This window comes from Ascaphus truei, chromosome 2 (genome assembly GCF_040206685.1).
Source record: "Ascaphus truei isolate aAscTru1 chromosome 2, aAscTru1.hap1, whole genome shotgun sequence".
NCBI classification, from domain to species: Eukaryota; Metazoa; Chordata; class Amphibia; order Anura; family Ascaphidae; genus Ascaphus; species Ascaphus truei.
In genome coordinates this window covers 476,720,964-476,742,791 of record NC_134484.1, presented here as the reverse complement: position 1 = coordinate 476,742,791, position 21,828 = coordinate 476,720,964, and the positions used below count along the sequence as shown (strand labels likewise).

Sequence of the window (21,828 nt, the reverse complement as noted above, 5' to 3'; positions counted from 1 at the left end):
CACAAAACACAGCCCCCCTCACATCTCCCCCAAACATGTCTTCCAGCTCCCCTCACATGTCTTCCAGCCCCCCACACGTCTTCCAGCCCTCTCACATCTCCCGCAACCCCCCCTCACATCTCCCCCAGCCCCCGTTTACATCTCTCCCAGCCCCCTCACATCTCACCCAGACACATCTCACATAACCCTCACATCTCACCCAGACACATCTCACATAGCCCCCTCACATCTCCCCCAGCCCCCACTCACATCTCCCCCATCCCCCCCCTCACACCTCCCCCAGCCACCCTCCTCACACCCCTGCAAATAAGTGCAGCCTGCAACCAGTGCAAACGGACACAGGCAGGAGACACAGTACACAGTCACGAGACAGCACACAGTCACAAGCAGGAGACACAGCACACAGGAGACACGCAGGACACAGACTCACCTCTGTCTGCTGCACGTTTTTTCACTGCTCTTTGGCCCCACCCCCAGGCTCCTGCCACCTTCTCCTGATTGGCTGCAATACACAGCAACAGCCAATCAGGATGGAGCAAGCTGCCCAGCCCCTTAGCAGAAGCTCTGCTCTCTCCCTTCTCGCACCGGTTCAGCGAACTGAGGAAAATTTAGGTACAGGTTCGCACGAACCGGTGCGAACCGGCTGAATCCCACTGCTGGACAGACCTGTGGAGATCGGCATGCAAATGCAAAAGATACCAGGATGTGAAGGAGGGCCGTAACCTCGCAGGATTTCGGCTGAAGGACCAAACCGGATGAGGAGTGACGACGCTGGAACGCGGAAATGGATGCGTGGAACGCACGACAGCGCATGCGCGTGACGCACTTCCAGTATCATCCAGAATCAATGAGGATCAGAAGCAGCAGTGGGGATTTCAAGAAACAGCCGAGGGATGATGTTACAGCCAATCTGAAGCCTAAAGATAAGACTGTCAATTTGAACTTTGTGCTGATTGCTATTTGTTCAGCTGTCTGGTGTTTATCACTTTATTAGTGATTGTGGGGGGTATATATACTCTTGTTTTTGTCTTTAGCATTATGCCTTTTCCCTTGAGAAAGACCTACTAAGGTAAAAGCGGTCGTTGTGTATGGTGCAATAAATTTGAACTTTTGCTAAATCCGTGGAGCACTGGATCCTTCCTTTTCATAGCTATATAAATAAAGACATACAATACAACAATATTAAGTAATTTATCGTGATACAAATATTCATCAAGATATTAACATCCAATAGAAAACAAAATATCGTCAAAATATTTAAGGTAATTTATTGCAAAACATTTCTTCTACAAATGCATTTAATTTTTAATAAATTGTGAAAAAGCAAATATATTTTAGATTATTTTAATTTTAAGAATGAAACATTGTTTAATAAAAATGTTGCATAAAAACTACACTCCCACTAAGGCCTTTTCTTCACCATTTATAATTGCACCCCTACCCCCTTCTCCTGTACACTAATAGGGCATGGGGAGGCGTGGGTTAATGGGTATGGGGAAGGAGGGGTCAAGAGGCATGGGTGAGAGATGCGGAGAAGAGAGGGAGAATGGGGTTATTAAGGGGGGAGGGGGGAGAGTGAGATTACCAGCAGGATTCCTTATAGCTACAGTATGTGAAAGTCATGGAGCTTCCAGACCCGCTCCAGTCTCTACTAGAACCACACTCAGTCATCTCTCTGACACAGTCCCTATCCCAAACGCCTCTCTTTCAGACCCACCTCCACTCTGCAGCCACAGATAGGAATGCCATGTTAATAAGGAATGGTAAGTATTGAGTTACCGGCCATTTTTATTACTATGCTACTGGTATATTGCCCAATCCTCCTCTGAACAATCAAATGTTTTATCTCATGTATGAATCCTCTCATGTGTAAGGAGCTTTCCCCACACTATGTACATGGACATGGTTTCTCCAGTGTATGTATCCTGTGGTGTTTGAGGAGGTGGATCTCTTGAGAAAAGCTTTTCCCACACTCTGTACATGTGAATGGTTTCTCCCCTGTATGAATCAACACATGTTGGAGGAGGTGCGCCTTCCGAGAAAAGCTTTTACTACACTCTGTACAGGTGAATTGTTTATCTCCTGTATGAATCCTCTGGTGCAAGAGGAGGCTGCCCTTAAAACTAAAATGTTTCTCACAGTATGTACATGTGAATGGTTTCTCTCCTGTATGAATCCTCTGGTGCCTGAGGAGGTTGCTCTTTTCATGGAATTGTTTCCGACACTTTGTACATTTGAATAGTTTCTCCCCTGTATGAATCCTCTGGTGTGTGACGAGGCTGCTCTGAGCAGTGAATTGTTTCCCACACTCTGTACATGTGAATGGTTTCTCCCCTGTATGAATCAACACATGTTTAAGGAGGCTATCCTTCCGAGAAAAGCTTTTCCCACACACTGTACATGTGAATGGTTTCTCCCCTGTATGAATCAACACATGTTTGAGGAGGCTATCCTTCCGAGAAAAGCTTTTACTACACTCTGTACATATGAATGGTTTTTCCCCTGTATGAGTCCTCTGGTGCATGAGGAGGTTGCCCTTCTTACTGAATTGTTTCCCACACTCTGTACATGTGAATGGTTTCTCTCCTGAATGAATAATCCTCTGGTGATTGAGGAGGGCATTCATAGTACTTAACTGTTTCCCACACACTGTACAAGTAAAAGGAGTCACTGCTGTCTGAATAATCTGCTGTGAAAGAAGTTTCCCCTTCAGTGAGAAACTGCTCCCACTATCTGTACATGTAAAGGTTTGCTCTCTACTGGGGACACAAACGTGTGTGAGCAGGTCCTTGTTCAGTGAGAAGCTTTTGCCACACTCACAACAGAGAAAAGGCTGAGCACCACGGCTTCTTAAATCCCTCTCATTCCTTTTGCTGGACCCATATTTAGAGTCCGTTTCCGCTGTGTGCTGTACACGGTCTGTAAATTCACCATCGTGTGGCACTTGTTCCTTGTACGTGTCCAAAATGTGGCAGGAATCATTGTTTTTTGGCACTTCTGGGCTGCGAGGAGTCAGACAGCTTCTGGATGTATCAGAGCTCAAGTTCTGTTCCCCATTCAGGCCGTTCTCTAACAGAAGTAAACAAAAAACACAGAACAAATGTTTTCAATCTGTAAATCAAATAACTGAAAGCAAATTACAAATCCAAAAAACTGAAGAACGTACTTTACCAATACTTTATTTTGTTAATTTTCTTTGTACCCAGGGTTTTAAAATTGTGGTCCCTAATGACTTTGGTGGTGGTCCCTGTCACGGAGGACTGACCTGATCAACAATTTTATATTTTGGGGTACGAGATTGAGCACACAAGTTGAGCAAAATAAACTGACATTTATTTCCTTAATAGACAGACGCACGACAACCTTAGAATATACTTGACAAAACACTGAGGGAGAGAACGGGATAGAATGTCTAGAAGTAAAACAATGCACCCGAATATTGTCTTTTAAAATGCAGTCCTGTTGCAAGGGGCACACTTTGCCAACCCAATAAGTCCGTGAATATTGCAAAGTTCGTTCTGGTGCGTTAAGGTTCGTTAGATAACCCCCAACATTAACGAAATTCTGAAGCAGAGTTGTGTCCTTGGTTCCGTTGTAATTAACTCATTGCGTTCAGAAATCGTTGCTGCTGCTCTCATCCGCTTGTAGAAGCAAAGTGGAAATTCGTTCACATTGTAGAACAAAGACGAAAGACAACGGGGATAGCTCGGGAGGCATGTATATAGGGTCTGAGAACATCTCTATCATACCCACCCAATCCCTCTCATGGGAATTTTCCCATTCACCAATCCCCAACTTGCCCACAGTTTGCAGAGTGGGCACTATAGGGATTTCCGGTTAATACAGCGCCTGTGCGACATGGACACCTTGGCTGCTTAACAAATGTGTACTCCCTTTTTTACCTGGCGTCTCCCAGGCTAGGAGTTGCCCGCAAGGTGTGAACTAGCCCAGGATCTCTCATTCAGCAACCATCCCGGCTATTTCACACTTTGCAGCTCTGGGGGCTTTCAACTGCAAATCTTCCCTAGACCCATAAGCGCTGCCTCAACGGGGGGGGGGGACGGGGGGGGTCTATGAAGTTTGAGAAGGAAGTGCCCCCAGCTCATGTATGTAAAAGCATTTGGTCAATAGTTGCATATCAAAGGCAAACAGAAAAAATGTACCCTGCATGTACTTTTAAAACTGCAACCAAAAATACACTTTATTAAAAATATATGTTTTACTTATCCCAAATTTATAATTTTAATGTGTGTGTGCTTGGGGTGTTACTCTGGGGCTGCACACCAAATTTCAGAGTGCTAACCGTTCCCGGGTTGGGGCTTCTCCTTGGACTGGCAATGCTGGGGTATGGGCTTCTCGCGTCAATTGACTTGCGGTTAACTGAGTTCCCATGTCAATTGCCGGCTGCCTTGCAAGTTACGCTACTAACCGGGACGGGGATACATTGTATCTGATAACCACTTGAGACTGAAAACCACAACCCTTTGATTCAATTGACCTTGCGGTTACGATTTCCAGCCTCACTAATGGATACCTATACCTCTCAATGGAACAAAGAGACTGCGCCACGCTCCTCCAATTAACTTGCGGTTTGGCGCTCGCAGCGACATCTTGTGTCCAAAACCCAGTAATGCCTGTATACCATGTAATACATTACCGCAGACATATACAGTCCTGCAAAATGGGGACCATAAGGGACAGAGGGAAAAATAGTACATGTATGGTGCATATAAAATTATCCCCTTCATCCCCAATACGAAATAGGGGTAACCAGCCGAGCATACTGCCTTTATGAATGCGCTGATTAGCCCATTTTCGTTACAGTCCCCGAAGACTTGAAATTTATTTATAGCAGCTCTCAAGTGAAATAATTTTGATACATATATAACTTGTATTCATTACTATATTGTATTGTATGTCTTTATTTATATAGCGCCATTAGTGTACATAGCGCTTCACAGTAGTAATACATGTGGTAATTAAATAAATAACAGATAATATAAATAACAGATCATGGGAATAAGTGCTTTAGACATAAAAGTAACATTAAGGAAGAGGAGTCCCTTCATTATTTAAGGGTACATGTACTATCTTCCAAAAGATTATTAACATTGAAAATGTCCATGAGATGTAAAGTTAGACCAGGAGTGCCTTATCATATTAGTGCGTTAATAATATCAACTACCCAATAAAATAACCATTTAAAAAAAGTAAAATAATAATATAAACTAAACCATACAGGGAATTGCCCATGTATGTCTTTATATAACGCCACAGTGTACTCAGCGCTTTACAGCAGAAACAGTACAGTACAGGGAATTATAATACAATAAGTGCAACAAACACAATCAGACAATATGAATGGAAATCCCTGCCCTGGAGAGCTTACAATCTAAGTGATGCAGTGACTACACTGCCCATGTAATCTTCTGCCGTAAGACCCACATAAACTAAACTGCTCCATTTTGTGTCATATTTTGTCAGTCACAAATACTATTCATATTATTTCCCAAGCACCCTTGGTGTAATATTTGACTCCTCTCTTTCCTTCTCCTCTCACATTCAGGCTGTTGATGAATCTGGCAGATTTTCCCTCTGCAATGTTTCCACAGTCTGCCCTCTCCTAAAACTCTCCTGCATACCCTCATCTTCCAACTATGGAAACGTTCTCCTCTCTGGCCTTCCCATCTCCCAAATGCCATACTCTACAAACTATTCAAAATGCCGTTACTAGAATTCTCTCACTAAATTTTTGGTCTGTCTCTAGTCCTCTTCTCATGAGATCCTTTAAGTTTCTCCCCATCAAACACTGTGTACTTAGTAGAATATACAGTAGAGAGAACGAGATTCTACTTTCCCATCTTACATCTTAGCTCTCACCTCCTTCTATACCCCTTCTAGCTCTGCTTAGGGCTGTCTCCTCTCTGTTCCATATGTCTCTACAGTACTCTCACATCTAAAACCTGTCTCCTTGCTGTGCAACTCCCTCCACCTCAGCCTTCACCAATCCACATCCCTACCAATCTTCAAGCAATGCCTGAAATCTCATCTCTTCAATTAATTGCTTAGTTTGGGCCCCTGGCTAGTCCTTGCACTTCTGATGCACTTTCGTCTTCCCTGACTTTGTTTTATATTGCACTTACTCTTATTGTATTCTGTAAATCTCCCTTTATTCCATTTAGATTGTAATCTCTGTAGGTCAGGGATTCTCTAGTCCCCAGTGTTTAACCTCCAGTGTAATGCACTTGTGAAACTTTGTATATTAACTCCCTGTATTGTCTTGCTAATTCTGTAAAGCAGCGGATACCTTGGTGAGGCTATGCAAAAAAAAATATATATACACACACACACCTGTGTATGCGGAGCTGGAAGACACCATACAGGAGATTTACATGAAGGAGCTGGAAGGTGACTTCTAGCACTGCAAGATTTCTCATGGTACAAGACTGCTTAGTGTATATACAGTATGGCACAATCTTCTCTAGTATGAGCGAGCAAATTACAGTGATCATTTGGTGTAAAATCTGGAGAAAAGGGATTAATCCAAGATTATCGGGCCAGTGTGGCTTAACCCCTTAATTACCTTTGCGGTTATTATCTGTAAGGTGTTTTAGGGGGTGAAGCACTGCCTGATGAAGCACAGTATCATGTGAAACGCGTTGCGGAGCTCACACAGTGCTATCGGTATACAGTCAATTGGTGGAATAAGCCCCAGCACTCCTACAAACAGCTAGAGACTCTTTCGGTCTGCCTGAGTGAATTTCATGCTGGAGAACCGGCGATCGTGGTGGGCTACCATAAACGGGTCCTGCGAGAAGCCGCAACCCAGAAGTTACAACAACGTGGTGCCGAGCAAACCAGCCCCAGCGCGCGGGACTGATCCGTAAGCCTCAGCACCTGCCCCCTACGCCTAGGATTCCACCAGGACTGCTGCCCATGCACTGCTCTACTGGACTTATATATTCTTATATGTAAGTTTTTACTTGTTATTTTACTACATTGTTTTATTAAATCTTGACCCTTGGTGCGCTTTTGTGTTTTACTACTCTAGGTTACAGACCCGTCTGGTGGATGTCCCTCAGCCTGGGTCCCGGGGGGTTCAGAGTTCGGGAGAGAGGCAGCTGTTTCCGTGTATTCCACGGGCCATGTGTGACACGTGATCGCGTTGCTGTCACAGCAACAAGCCACATACCCAACCCGAATCCCAGGCGTCGGAATCAGGGGGCAAAGCGGCCTCCCTCCCTCAGTCGCGGGAAGGTAAGGCGCTCCGGTAAAAAAAAAAAAAAAAAAAGGTGAAGGGGGGGGGGGGGGGGGGGGGTAGGGTTCTCGCGGGAGTCTTGCTGTCTGCCGGTGTTGGTGTATTGTAGCCCACGTCGCAGTATCCCTCTGGGTTGCGGTAAGTCCGTCTTAGGTGAGTACCTCCAGGGGTTTTCTTACCGCAGGGGGATGCAGTCCAAAGCTAGGCGGAAGCGGCCGGCACCTCCAAGTCTGCGGGGATGTAGCGCTTCTCCGGGGCTGTTACTTCGGTTTCGTCTGCTTCTGCCCCGCGAGTCTCTCCGATGCTCGCACAGGGGGGTCTTCAGGCTTCTGGCTCTGGGGGTGGTGTTCTTCGGCAGCCCAGGAAGCAGGGGGAGTTAGTCCAAGAGCTCGGGCCAGTGGAGTCATGTCTTCAGGGTATCGTATAGTGTAGAATTTCCCTTTGTGATGTATGGTCAGTTTAAAAGGGATCCCCCATTTATATTTTACTCCGTTATCATGTAACAATAGAGTTAGAGGGCGCAGTCCCTTGCGTCGGATGATCGTTGTTTTTGACAAGTCATTAAAGACTTGGAGGGGTTCTTCCTGGAACTGTATAGGGTCCTTCTCACGGCAGGCGCTCACGATCTTCTCTTTGGCCATATAGCTATGTAGGCGGACGATCATGTCCCTTCTCCTGTTGGTGTCATCCGACCTCGGGCCTAGGGCGCGATGAGCCCTATCAATTTCCAGCTCCCTCTCCTCCAGGTCATCACACATGGTTGTAAAGAAATCTTTGAGGTATTCTCGGAGGTGGCTAGGGAGGACCGCTTCAGGGATGCCGCGTATCCTGATGTTCTGGCGGCGGTCCCGGTTCTCTTGGTCCTCGAGACCATCCCTCAGGGAGCTCACCTCTGCACCCAGCCGGGCTATTTCCTCATCAGCTTCTTTCTGGTTTGTTAGGGCCTCCTCCAGCCTGGCCTCCAATGTCGTGGTTCGTTTGGTGAGGCCTTATATGTCCAGTTTTAACTCATCGACCGCTTCTCTCAGGTCGGCCTGCAGGGATCGGTATAGTTTACTGTGGAGTGCCTACAGATATGACTTAGTGATCCCCTACTCTGTGACCAGCATTTCGGCAGGGCGATCTCGGTCTGTTGCTGTGGGCGTGACCCTCGTGCTCCGGGCGGGGAGGCGCCATCTTGTTTTTTTGTGCCCGTGTCGCATCTCTGTTTAGACGGGGTAAAATACTTTGAGACTCCCTGTCCGTTTTGGTTTTTTGCTTTATGGGACATCCTTGTGTATTCAGGGGTCTGATCAGTGTAATTTGGGGTCTTAAATTCCGGGGTAAATCTGCTTAAAATTAAGTTTATCCGTGAGGGTCTCAGGAGCTCTCCTCTTACCCTTCCGTCCCGGATGACGTCATCGGCACGCCCCCCATGTGAGTCTCTTTAATATGTAGCCCCCTCTTTTTCAAGGGACCAAAAGTAATTGGACAATTGACTCAAAAGCTGTTTCATGGACAGGTGTGGGCTGTTCCTTCATTATTTCACCATCAATTAAGCAGGTAAAAGGTCTGTAGTTGATTCCAGGCGTGGCATCCACATTTTGAAGCTGTTGCTGTGAACCTACAACATGCGGTCAAAGGAGCTCACAATGCAAGTGAAACAGGGCATCCTTAGGCTGCAAAAAAAAAAAAATCTATCAGAGAGGTAGCAGGAACATTAGGAGTGGCCAAATCAACAGTTTGGTACATTCTGAGAAAAAAACAACGCAGTGGTGAGCTCTGTAACACAAAAAGGCCTGGACATCCACGGAAGACAACAGTGGTGGATGATCGTAGGATCCTTTCCATGGTAAAGAAAAATCCCTTCACAACATCCAGCCAAGTGAAGAACACTCTCAAGGAGGTAGGCATATCATTATCCAAGTCTACCATAAAGAGAAGACTTCACGAGAGCAAATACAGAGGGTTCACCACAATGTGCAAACGATTCATAAGCCTCAAGAATAGAAAGGACAGATTAGACTTTGCCAAACAATATCTAAAAAAGGCAGCCCAATTCTGGAACAGCATTCTTTGGACAAATGAAACTAAGAACAACCTGTACCAGAATGATGGGAAGAAAAAAGTATGGTGAAGGCTTGGAACGGCTCATGATCCGAAGCACACCACTTCATCTGTAAAACACGGTGGAGGCCGTTTGATGGCATGGGCATGCATGGCTTTCAATGGCAGTAGGTCACTAGTGTTTATTGATGATGTGACAGAAGCAGCCGGATGAATTCTGAAGTGTATAGGGATATATTGTCTGCTCAGATTCTGCCAAATTCAGCGAAGTTGATTGGACGGCGCTTCACTTTACAGATGGACATTGACCCAAAACATACCGCAAAAGCAACCCAGGAGTTTAAGGCTAAGAAGTGGAATATTCTGCAATGGCCGAGTCAATCACCTGATCTCAACCCGATCAAGCACACATTTCACTTGCTGAAGACAAAACTTAAGGCAGAAAGACCCACGAACAAACAACTGAAGACAGCTGCAGTAAAGGCCTGGCAAAGCATCACAAAGGAGAAAAAACAGGGTTTGGTGATGTCCATGCGTTCCAGATTTCAAGCAGTTATTGCCTGCAAAGGATTCTCGACAAAGTATTAAAAATGAATATTTTATTTATGATTGTGTTAATTTGTCCAATTACATTTGAGCCCCTGAAATAAGGGGGCTGTGTATGACAGGAGCAGCCCTGTAGGATTCACACAGCATGAGTCCCATTCAGATGCAGGGACCCCCGCAGTGTTAATCCTGATGGGCCATTACGACTGCTATGCACTGTGTCGCAGTGCGATCAACGCTTTGCACACCAGCACATGCTCTATGGCTGCTGATAGATACAAGATGCTACATCTGTACATACATACACAAGCCCTAATTACTTGCCTGGCACTAGCACACAGTTCTCCTCCGTCCCCGCCCACACACCCACCAGTCACTACCCCAAGCCAGCCACTCCACTAGTTGGAATCAAATACATCTACTTTATAATTATATTACTAGTTGTGGTACACACACACACACACACACACACACACACACACACACACACACACACACACACACACACACACACACACACACACACACACACACACTAGATTAAGCAAAAACAGGGCTACTGAGACCAGGCGAGAGGACAGGCACTGGACACACACAGACAGGGGTCAGTTCAGTCAGTCACAGTTAAATAGTACTGCAGGTTTTATTAAGTAAATGCAAGAAGTGTTTGACCTGGTTAATGGCTATAACCAGGGCCTGACACACTGGGCAAAAACTCACTCTCCCTCCCTCCCCCCATCAAAAGTCACTCACCCTCCAAAAAAACACTCCCTCTCTCCCCCACCACACTTACCTGCAGCAGGGTCCTGATGGCATAGTGCGGCCTTCTCCTGTCTTCTCCCCTTCAAATTTATATTTTCCCCCTGCAGCAGCAGGTAAAATGGGCGCGTGACGTCAAATGACGCAGCGTTGCCATGGTCGACGTCACGTTGCCATGGCAACGCAGCGTCATTTAACGCCGTGCAGCCATTTCGACTGGAGCTGCAGGAGAAAAAGATTAATTCACAGAGCAAGGCAGAGATGGCCGGGAGACGCCGGGGGGTCGCCGCCACAGGTAAGCTCTCAACAACGGCCAAAATGCACACGCCCGTGGTGAGCGGGCGCGTGCACTTGTCGAGCCCTGGCTATAACTATAACAAAACAACTGTACAGCCAGCAGGCAGTTCTACAAGCGTGTAACCAGGCAGTTCTACAAGCGTGTAACCAGGCAGTTCTACAAGCGTGTAACCAGGCAGTTCTACAAGCGTGTAACCAGGCAGTTCTACAAGCGTGTAACCAGGCAGTTCTACAAGCGTGTAACCAGGCAGTTCTACAAGCGTGTAACCAGGCAGTTCTACAAGCGTGTAACCAGGCAGTTCTACAAGCGTGTAACCAGGCAGTTCTACAAGCGTGTAACCAGGCAGTTCTACAAGCGTGTAACCAGGCAGTTCTACAAGCATGTAACTAGGCAGTTCTACAAGCGTGCACCAACCCAATTACAATGGGAGTTATATTTAGAGGAGTGTACCCTAATAAGATTGTATATTATTATTAATAACTAGTGGCAGCACGGATGTGGCGGAGTCACTAGTCCGTGGACTGGTGTGTGAATTGAATGGACAGTAAAGTTAGGCGTACAATGTAAAGTTAATTAACAAATAAGAATAACAACTAAATAACTTGTAATTTAATTGTGAACAGTGATATCTATATATACAAGACTGAAAAAAATGTTTGTGTGTGTATTTGTTCCCCCTATGTGAGCTGTGCCCACGGACGGCCACAGCTCATTGGCCTGAATGTCACAGCAGGGCGTACCCCCCTCACATTGCGTGCACCTCTTGGCCTCACTTGGAGTTGGAAGCTCGCTTGGCAGGACCACAACCATGACAATGCTAACCACGGTCCTCCTCTTATCCCCTCTCTCGCTCCCCCCCACACCGCTAACCACGGCCCTCGGCGCCACCGCTACCCTCACTCCTCGGTGCCACCGCCTCACCTCTCTCCCTCTCCCCCCTCCCCGGTCACAGCAAGTCCAAGCCTCACCTGCGCCGCAGGCACCGCTAACGGGCACCCACTCCTCGGCGGCACGCCACCGGCCGCCGCCTCTCATATCACGCCGCTGCCTTCCGCCCGCACACTCGGCTCTTCTCACACCGCGTGCCCCGTATTAGCGCCGGGTGGGGAGGGGAAGAAGAAGCCAGTGGTCATGCGAGCGGGTAGCACCCCCCCCCCCAATCTGCAGCTCTGAAGACTCAGGACAAACACAGCCTCCCCGTCTCACCCTTCCTCCGCACCTCTGCCGGGGGGGGGGGGGGGGGGAAGAACAGGGACTCAAGAGAGAGGGGGGGGGGGCAACACCATACTGACTGCCACACACACACACACACACACACCGACTGCCGCGCGCACACACACTGACTGACACACACACTGACTGACACACACACTGACTGACTGACACACACACTGACTGACACACACACTGACTGACACACACACTGACTGACACACACACTGACTGACACACACACTGACTGACACACACACTGACTGACACACACCGACTGCCGCGAGCACACACATACTGCCCGACGCGCCCAAACACACAGACACACTGCATGAAGCAGTAAATGGGGGGGGGGGGGAGCTGTAAAGGGTGGGAAGAAACGGATTGGTGTGAACGGGGGACAAAGAGAGAGGGTGGAGACAGGGGAAGAGAGAGATAGAGGGGGGGAGGGGAGAGAGGGGGGAGAAGGGAGACAGAGAGTGGAGCAGGAACATTACATCCCAAGCAATGCAGGGTATATCAGCTAGTAACAGTGTATTTACTTCAGTAAAAAAATTAAAATGTCCTGTTGTCCTATTTGATTCAGATTTAGTTAAAACCAGGTCCAGATAGCAGCCATCCTATAACACACACACACACACACACACACACACACACACACACACACACACACACACACACACACACGTACACACACACGTACACACACACGTACGTACAAACACACACACGTACACACACACACGTACACACACACACGTACACACACACACACCCACACACACACACGTACAGCTTTTGGTCATTGTCTTGGCCTTTAATATCTTTTGGATCCATATTGGCCAGAGGACAGTAATTTCTGTGTGTGACATGTCCGGCCCACAGTTATTTTACATTTTCTCCCATGTGATAAAGGGACAGAGTTTTGTTTGTGTTTGAACTCATCCATTCTTTCCCGGTCTCTCTGGGTAATACCCAGCATACATCTCACCTTAATTCAGAAGCTTCAGACCGCTATAATAAATATCTTCGCAGTTAGGGTCTCAGTTTCACACCCATACATGAGCACAGGCAGAATACACTGGTCAGACAGGGGAAGGGTCTCTTGAATTTGTTTTTCCAAATGCGTTTTATCGCATCTATTGACGGTCAGATACCCATAACTCTGCATTTCCAACCTTTATACGTGTTTGAGAGCCATATTGCACTTCTAACTCTGCTGCACGTGGCTTGTCCCAGAACACTCAGCAGGCCTGGGGACTTCCTATGAGAGGCAATTAACCATGAATATTCACTAAATGTGACCATGTGCCTTGTAACAAGATAATATCCCTTTGTGCAGACAAAGGTGAAAAGGTACTCACCAGAGACAGGAAATGGAACAGTTTCACTCTTAATTGGGGTCAGATGTTCCTCAGTGTTCGGCTCTTCTTTCTCCGACTTAATCTCTAACCTCTCCAGCACAACCACTGGGAAACCTGGCAACAAGAAAAGGGAAATCCATCATGTAAAGCTGGGAGTGGGGGCGCTTCTTGTGATATCAGTATACACAAATACTCTATACTGATTCTTATGGGGGAGGGGTGAAGTGATTGATTTTATTTTATTAACCCTTTGACTGCTGAGGGAGTTTTTACCCCTGGGTGCTGAAAACATTTGAGCTAACAATGTTCAAACCTCAATAACAATATTCTACATATAAATTTTGACAAATCATGTAATTCTATATTGTCGTTTAATATTATTTCCCAAAATATTGCAGTAATTTCAGTCCATTTTTTAAACCTACTAGTGTAACCCTGTGTAGTTTTGGGGTTATAGTTCTTTCTCCTCCTGTGCAATAATCCCTGGTAAGGGCAGGGTGCCAGGAGTAATCATGTGGTATTCCTCCACACACATGTGCTGTGCAGTAAGACAGTGAAGGTAGTGTCATCAGGCTGTGTGTCCAATTACAGTGACACAGGGGTCTTCCTATTGGAGCTACTTATTGCATAGCATTTCCTGTATTTAGTGAGTTCCTCTCCCCCTTAAGAGAGGTGAATCTATCCTAGCAAACTGCCAGGGCGCGGGCAGGTTTTGTGGCCCTTCCCCTGGGGGTGGTGTGGGAGACTATTCCTCTTACTCCATCAGGGAGTAAGGGAAGAACAAGGACATCTTCTAGGGCCCTGACTAGAAGTGGTGTCCAGGGACTTCCTTCGGGTGACAACCTGTATGATGAGCGGCTGAGAGACCGGCTGCATGATGGGCAGTCTGCCAGTACTTAAGGAAATAAAGTATATCTTTGATAAAGAACTCTTCTCGCCTGAGCCTGGAGTCATTCAGGGAGAAGCTGCACCCAGAGGTTCTCTTTCAGAGACTCCTCCCTACAACACTAGGGATCTGGGAGAGATAGAGGCGCTGTACCAATAGTGAGTATGACTCAGCCATACCTCGAAAGCCAGTCCTGATGATATCCCCCATACCACCGCGGGAGACTCAGGAGTCCTGTAAGGCAGCAGGCGCACCACACTATACCTTACCTAACAAGTACACCATTTACCCTAGGGTACCCGACATGAGATTGGGGGGGAGGGAGGAAACAGGGTTACACTGAATAAAGACAAATGAGGATGTAAGGGCACTTACCACAAACAGGAAATGCATCTATTTCTTCCTTTATTGGGGTTAGATGTTCCTCAGTTTCTGGCTCTTCTTTCTCTGACTTAATCTCTAAGCTCTCCGGTACAACCACTGGGAAACATGGCAATAAGGAAAGGAAAATCCATCATGTAAAGCTGGGAAAAATATACAGAACTACACAAATATTAAACAGTAACCAAGTAGATAACTAACAACAGTGTCCTATGATAATAAATCTCTCCCTGCAGCTGGTTGAGTCTCCCACCCGAAGAGAAAAGACATAAAGGAATAAAATCAGAACTAAAGCGCACAGGAGAGATAAAAACAGAACATAGTGTACTCTGTATAATAACAACAACTAATGACAGGGGATAGAACGGTGTTAGAGTTGGATCTGATCTGTAGATCTTTTGGTAGTTTTAGAAATGTAGCTTTAGTCTCAAATACCATCGTTACAGTTTTGTCAGTTTGTTTTGAAAAATCATGTATTCAAGTCTAGAAAAATAAGATTAAAGTGTGTGTCCAAGGTCAGAGAGGCTAGGGCTGTGTGTATATAACATTCTGTCATTCGCATACAGGTGCATTAGTTATTTTACATTTTCACCATGTGATAAAGGGACAGAGTTTTGTTTGTGTTTGAACTCACCCATTCTTTCCCGGTCTCTCTGGGTAATACCCAGCATACATCTCACCTTATTTCTTATAGCGGTCTGAAGCTTCTGAATTATCTTCGCAGTTAGGGTCTCAGTTTCACATCCATACATGAACAGGCAGAATATAATGGTCAGACAGGGGAAGGTTCCCTTGATTATGTTTTTCCAAATGCGTTTTATCGCATCTATTGATGGTCAGATACCCATAACTCTGCATTTCCAACCTTTATATGTGTTTGAGAGCCATATTGCACTTCTAACTCTGCTGCATGTGGCTTGTCCCAGAACACCCAGCAGGCCTGTGGACTTCCTATGAGAGGCAATTAACCATGAATACTCGCTAAATGTGACCATGCTCCGTGTAACAAGATAACATCCCTTTGTGCAGACAAAGGGGGAAAGGTACTCACCAGAGACAGGAAATGGAACAGTTTCACTCTTTATTGTGATCAGATATTCCTCAGTGTTCGCCTCTTCTTTCTCTGACTTAATATCTAAACTCTCCAGTACAACCACTGGGAAACCTGGCAATAAGAAAAGGGAAATCCATCATGTAAAGCTGGGAGTGGGGGCGCTTCTTGTGATATCACCTCCTGGTATTGGTGTAGGGATGTGTTATATGTTCCCTTTGCTGCAGCAAGTTCCCAAATGTAGTGTTGCGCAATAGTGGGGAGCGAGGTCAGAGTGGAGAGAGGTCGCGCATGCGCAGAGAAAGCGCGCGAACGGCTGGCCAATAAGGTATAGGCTTAGCCAGTAACTACAACTTCCAGGAGCCTTAGCAGTCACCTGACGCCAGGGAGCCAATAGGAGGGCTGGATTCTCGGGAGGCAGAAAAGGGAAGCGTGGGGGAGAGACCACGCTAGCAGAGGGGAACCGGAGGGCAAAGGAAGAGGTAGTGTAAGTGCCCTGTACGAGATATGCTCAAGCTTTTCCTACCAGTGACAGTGGCTAAGGTGTTATGGGAGAGATACTTTCTTCACTACGGATTGCCGAACCAACTGCATTCTGATCAGGGCAGGGATTTTGAGAGTACTCTCATTCGGGAACTATTGAAGTTGTTGAACATCACCAAGTCCCGGACTACCCCGTACCATACGGAAGGGGATGCCATGCCCGAGCGTTTCAACCGAACGCTACTTGACATGCTGGGCACATTGAAAGGCGCTCAGAAGACTGAATGGAGCAAGCATGTAGAGACGTTGGTGCATGCCTATAACTGTACCCGACATGAGTCTACAGGGTATACGCCGTACTTCTTGATGTTTGGACGAAAAGCTAGACTGCACGTGGATGTGCGACTACGGATATCTACCGATGGGGTATCCAACAGGACGCATTTTCGATATGTACAAAGGTTACAAAACAGCTTGCACCAGGCCTACAAATTGGCTGAAAAGGCGGCGGCGCAATTAAATGCGAGTAACAAAAGGAGATACGATCACAAGGTGCGGCATAAAGAAATTCGCCCGGAGGATGCAGTTCTCCTCCGTAACCTGGGCATCCCCGGGAAGCACAAACTGGCCGATCGGTGGAGAGATGGGGTGTATAAAGTGGAATCTCAGATGCCTGGCCTCCCGGTATACCGCATCAAGGACTCCGAAGGCCGGGTAAAGGTATGGCATAGGAACCATCTCCTTCCTATACCTCAAGTAGGTGACAATGACTTGGAAATGGCCACTGTTTCACTTGATGGAGAAGCTGATAGTACAGAGGATGGCCCAGAGACTGTAATAAATGCCACCTCTGAGAATCCTATGGAAGGAACCTCTCAAAGGGGCCTTCCGACCGCGGGGGCATCTCCCGAAGGAGCTACGGGTAAAGAGCAGAGTTTGAAATGTCAAATGAAACTTGCTCCTCTCCCGAGGAAGTAGCCGAAGAACAGCTTCGCAGATGCAACCTCCAATGAGGATGGCTTATGATCAATTCGGGGCACCCCATTATGAGGCTTCCCCGACTTTGTTTTATATTGCACTTACTCTTATTGTATTCTGTAAATCTCCCTTTATTCCATTTAGATTGTAATCTCTGTAGGTCAGGGATTCTCTAGTCCCCAGTGTTTAACCTCCAGTGTAATGCACTTGTGAAACTTTGTATATTAACTCCCTGTATTGTCTTGCTAATTCTGTAAAGCAGCGGATACCTTGGTGAGGCTATGCAAAAAAAAATATATATACACACACACACCTGTGTATGCGGAGCTGGAAGACACCATACAGGAGATTTACATGAAGGAGCTGGAAGGTGACTTCTAGCACTGCAAGATTTCTCATGGTACAAGACTGCTTAGTGTATATACAGTATGGCACAATCTTCTCTAGTATGAGCGAGCAAATTACAGTGATCATTTGGTGTAAAATCTGGAGAAAAGGGATTAATCCAAGATTATCGGGCCAGTGTGGCTTAACCCCTTAATTACCTTTGCGGTTATTATCTGATAAGGTGTTTTAGGGGGTGAAGCACTGCCTGATGAAGCACAGTATCATGTGAAACGCGTTGCGGAGCTCACACAGTGCTATCGGTATACAGTCAATTGGTGGAATAAGCCCCAGCACTCCTACAAACAGCTAGAGACTCTTTCGGTCTGCCTGAGTGAATTTCATGCTGGAGAACCGGCGATCGTGGTGGGCTACCATAAACGGGTCCTGCGAGAAGCCGCAACCCAGAAGTTACAACAACGTGGTGCCGAGCAAACCAGCCCCAGCGCGCGGGACTGATCCGTAAGCCTCAGCACCTGCCCCCTACACCTAGGATTCCACCAGGACTGCTGCCCATGCACTGCTCTACTGGACTTATATATTCTTATATGTAAGTTTTTACTTGTTATTTTACTACATTGTTTTATTAAATCTTGACCCTTGGTGCGCTTTTGTGTTTTACTACTCTAGGTTACAGACCCGTCTGATGGATGTCCCTCAGCCTGGGTCCCGGGGGGTTCAGAGTTCGGGAGAGAGGCAGCTGTTTCCGTGTATTCCACGGGCCATGTGTGACACGTGATCGCGTCGCTGTCACAGCAACAAGCCACATACCCAACCCGAATCCCAGGCGTCGGAATCAGGGGGCAAAGCGGCCTCCCTCCCTCAGTCGCGGGAAGGTAAGGCGCTCCGGTAAAAAAAAAAAAAAAAAGGGGGAGGGGGGGGGGGGGGGGGGGTCGCGTTCTCGCGGGAGTCTTGCTGTCTGCCGGTGTTGGTGTATTGTAGCCCACGTCGCAGTATCCCTCTGGGTTGCGGTAAGTCCGTCTTAGGTGAGTACCTCCAGGGGTTTTCTTACCGCAGGGGGATGCAGTCCAAAGCTAGGCGGAAGCGGCCGGCACCTCCAAGTCTGCGGGGATGTAGCGCTTCTCCGGGGCTGTTACTTCGGTTTCGTCTGCTTCTGCCCCGCGAGTCTCTCCGATGCTCGCACAGGGGGGTCTTCAGGCTTCTGGCTCTGGGGGTGGTGTTCTTCGGCAGCCCAGGAAGCAGGGGGAGTTAGTCCAAGAGCTCGGGCCAGTGGAGTCATGTCTTCAGGGTATCGTATAGTGTAGAATTTCCCTTTGTGATGTATGGTCAGTTTAAAAGGGATCCCCCATTTATATTTTACTCCGTTATCACGTAACAATAGAGTTAGAGGGCGCAGTCCCTTGCGTCGGATGATCGTTGTTTTTGACAAGTCATTAAAGACTTGGAGGGGTTCTTCCTGGAACTGTATAGGGTCCTTCTCACGGCAGGCGCTCACGATCTTCTCTTTGGCCATATAGCTATGTAGGCGGACGATCATGTCCCTTCTCCTGTTGGTGTCATCCGACCTCGGGCCTAGGGCGCGATGAGCCCTATCAATTTCCAGCTCCCTCTCCTCCAGGTCATCACACATGGTTGTAAAGAAATCTTTGAGGTATTCTCGGAGGTGGCTAGGGAGGACCGCTTCAGGGATGCCGCGTATCCTGATGTTCTGGCGGCGGTCCCGGTTCTCTTGGTCCTCGAGACCATCCCTCAGGGAGCTCACCTCTGCACCCAGCCGGGCTATTTCCTCATCAGCTTCTTTCTGGTTTGTTAGGGCCTCCTCCAGCCTGGCCTCCAATGTCGTGGTTCGTTTGGTGAGGCCTTATATGTCCAGTTTTAACTCATCGACCGCTTCTCTCAGGTCGGCCTGCAGGGATCGGTATAGTTTACTGTGGAGTGCCTACAGATATGACTTAGTGATCCCCTACTCTGTGACCAGCATTTCGGCAGGGCGATCTCGGTCTGTTGCTGTGGGCGTGACCCTCGTGCTCCGGGCGGGGAGGCGCCATCTTGTTTTTTTGTGCCCGTGTCGAATCTCTGTTTAGACGGGGTAAAATACTTTGAGACTCCCTGTCCGTTTTGGTTTTTTGCTTTATGGGACATCCTTGTGTATTCAGGGGTCTGATCAGTGTAATTTGGGGTCTTAAATTCCGGGGTAAATCTGCTTAAAATTAAGTTTATCCGTGAGGGTCTCAGGAGCTCTCCTCTTACCCTTCCGTCCCGGATGACGTCATCGGCACGCCCCCCATGTGAGTCTCTTTAATATGTAGCCCCCTCTTTTTCAAGGGACCAAAAGTAATTGGACAATTGACTCAAAAGCTGTTTCATGGACAGGTGTGGGCTGTTCCTTCATTATTTCACCATCAATTAAGCAGGTAAAAGGTCTGTAGTTGATTCCAGGCGTGGCATCCACATTTTGAAGCTGTTGCTGTGAACCTACAACATGCGGTCAAAGGAGCTCACAATGCAAGTGAAACAGGGCATCCTTAGGCTGCAAAAAAAAAAAAAAAAAAAAAAAAATCTATCAGAGAGGTAGCAGGAACATTAGGAGCGGCCAAATCAACAGTTTGGTACATTCTGAGAAAAAAACAACGCAGTGGTGAGCTCTGTAACACAAAAAGGCCTGGACATCCACGGAAGACAACAGTGGTGGATGATCGTAGGATCCTTTCCATGGTAAAGAAAAATCCCTTCACAACATCCAGCCAAGTGAAGAACACACTCAAGGAGGTAGGCATATCATTATCCAAGTCTACCATAAAGAGAAGACTTCACGAGAGCAAATACAGAGGGTTCACCACAATGTGCAAACGATTCATAAGCCTCAAGAATAGAAAGGACAGATTAGACTTTGCCAAACAATATCTAAAAAAGGCAGCCCAATTCTGGAACAGCATTCTTTGGACAAATGAAACTAAGAACAACCTGTACCAGAATGATGGGAAGAAAAAAGTATGGTGAAGGCTTGGAACGGCTCATGATCCGAAGCACACCACTTCATCTGTAAAACACGGTGGAGGCCGTTTGATGGCATGGGCATGCATGGCTTTCAATGGCAGTAGGTCACTAGTGTTTATTGATGATGTGACAGAAGCAGCCGGATGAATTCTGAAGTGTATAGGGATATATTGTCTGCTCAGATTCTGCCAAATTCAGCGAAGTTGATTGGACGGCGCTTCACTTTACAGATGGACATTGACCCAAAACATACCGCAAAAGCAACCCAGGAGTTTAAGGCTAAGAAGTGGAATATTCTGCAATGGCCGAGTCAATCACCTGATCTCAACCCGATCAAGCACACATTTCACTTGCTGAAGACAAAACTTAAGGCAGAAAGACCCACGAACAAACAACTGAAGACAGCTGCAGTAAAGGCCTGGCAAAGCATCACAAAGGAGAAAAAACAGGGTTTGGTGATGTCCATGCGTTCCAGATTTCAAGCAGTTATTGCCTGCAAAGGATTCTCGACAAAGTATTAAAAATGAATATTTTATTTATGATTGTGTTAATTTGTCCAATTACATTTGAGCCCCTGAAATAAGGGGGCTGTGTATGACAGGAGCAGCCCTGTAGGATTCACACAGCATGAGTCCCATTCAGATGCAGGGACCCCCGCAGTGTTAATCCTGATGGGCCATTACGACTGCTATGCACTGTGTCGCAGTGCGATCAACGCTTTGCACACCAGCACATGCTCTATGGCTGCTGATAGATACAAGATGCTACATCTGTACATACATACACAAGCCCTAATTACTTGCCTGGCACTAGCACACAGTTCTCCTCCGTCCCCACACCTACCAGTCACTACCCCAAGCCAGCCGCTCCACTAGTTGGAATCAAATACATCTACTTTATAATTATATTACTAGTTGTGGTAGACACACACACACACACACACACACACACACACACACACACACACACACACACACACACACACACACACACACACACACACTAGATTAAGCAAAAACAGGGCTACTGAGACCAGGCGAGAGGACAGACACTGGACACACACAGACAGGGGTCAGTTCAGTCAGTCACAGTTAAATAGTACTGCAGGTTTTATTAAGTAAATGCAAGAAGTGTTTGACCTGGTTAATGGCTATAACCAGGGCCTGACACACTGGGCAAAAACTCACTCTCCCTCCCTCCCCCCATCAAAAGTCACTCACCCTC

General features: G+C 47.0%; 1 protein-coding gene across 4 annotated transcripts in view; it reads right to left on the bottom strand.

Annotated features, from left to right (window-relative positions):
• Positions 1 to 1,770: 1,770 nt before the first annotated feature.
• LOC142488005 (uncharacterized) overlaps positions 1,771 to 21,828 on the bottom strand; it is a 34,802-nt gene continuing 14,744 nt past the window's right edge. For all 4 annotated transcript variants that reach the window (XM_075588311.1, XM_075588309.1, XM_075588312.1 and 1 more), the window contains exons 6-9: positions 15,802 to 15,915; positions 14,745 to 14,858; positions 13,484 to 13,597; positions 1,771 to 3,069 (exon numbers count right to left, since the gene is read on the bottom strand). In XM_075588311.1, coding sequence (XP_075444426.1) covers positions 1,889 to 3,069; positions 13,484 to 13,597; positions 14,745 to 14,858; positions 15,802 to 15,915 — 1,523 coding nt within the window. In that variant the 3' untranslated portion in view covers positions 1,771 to 1,888. The remainder of the gene's footprint in view (positions 3,070 to 13,483; positions 13,598 to 14,744; positions 14,859 to 15,801; positions 15,916 to 21,828) is intronic.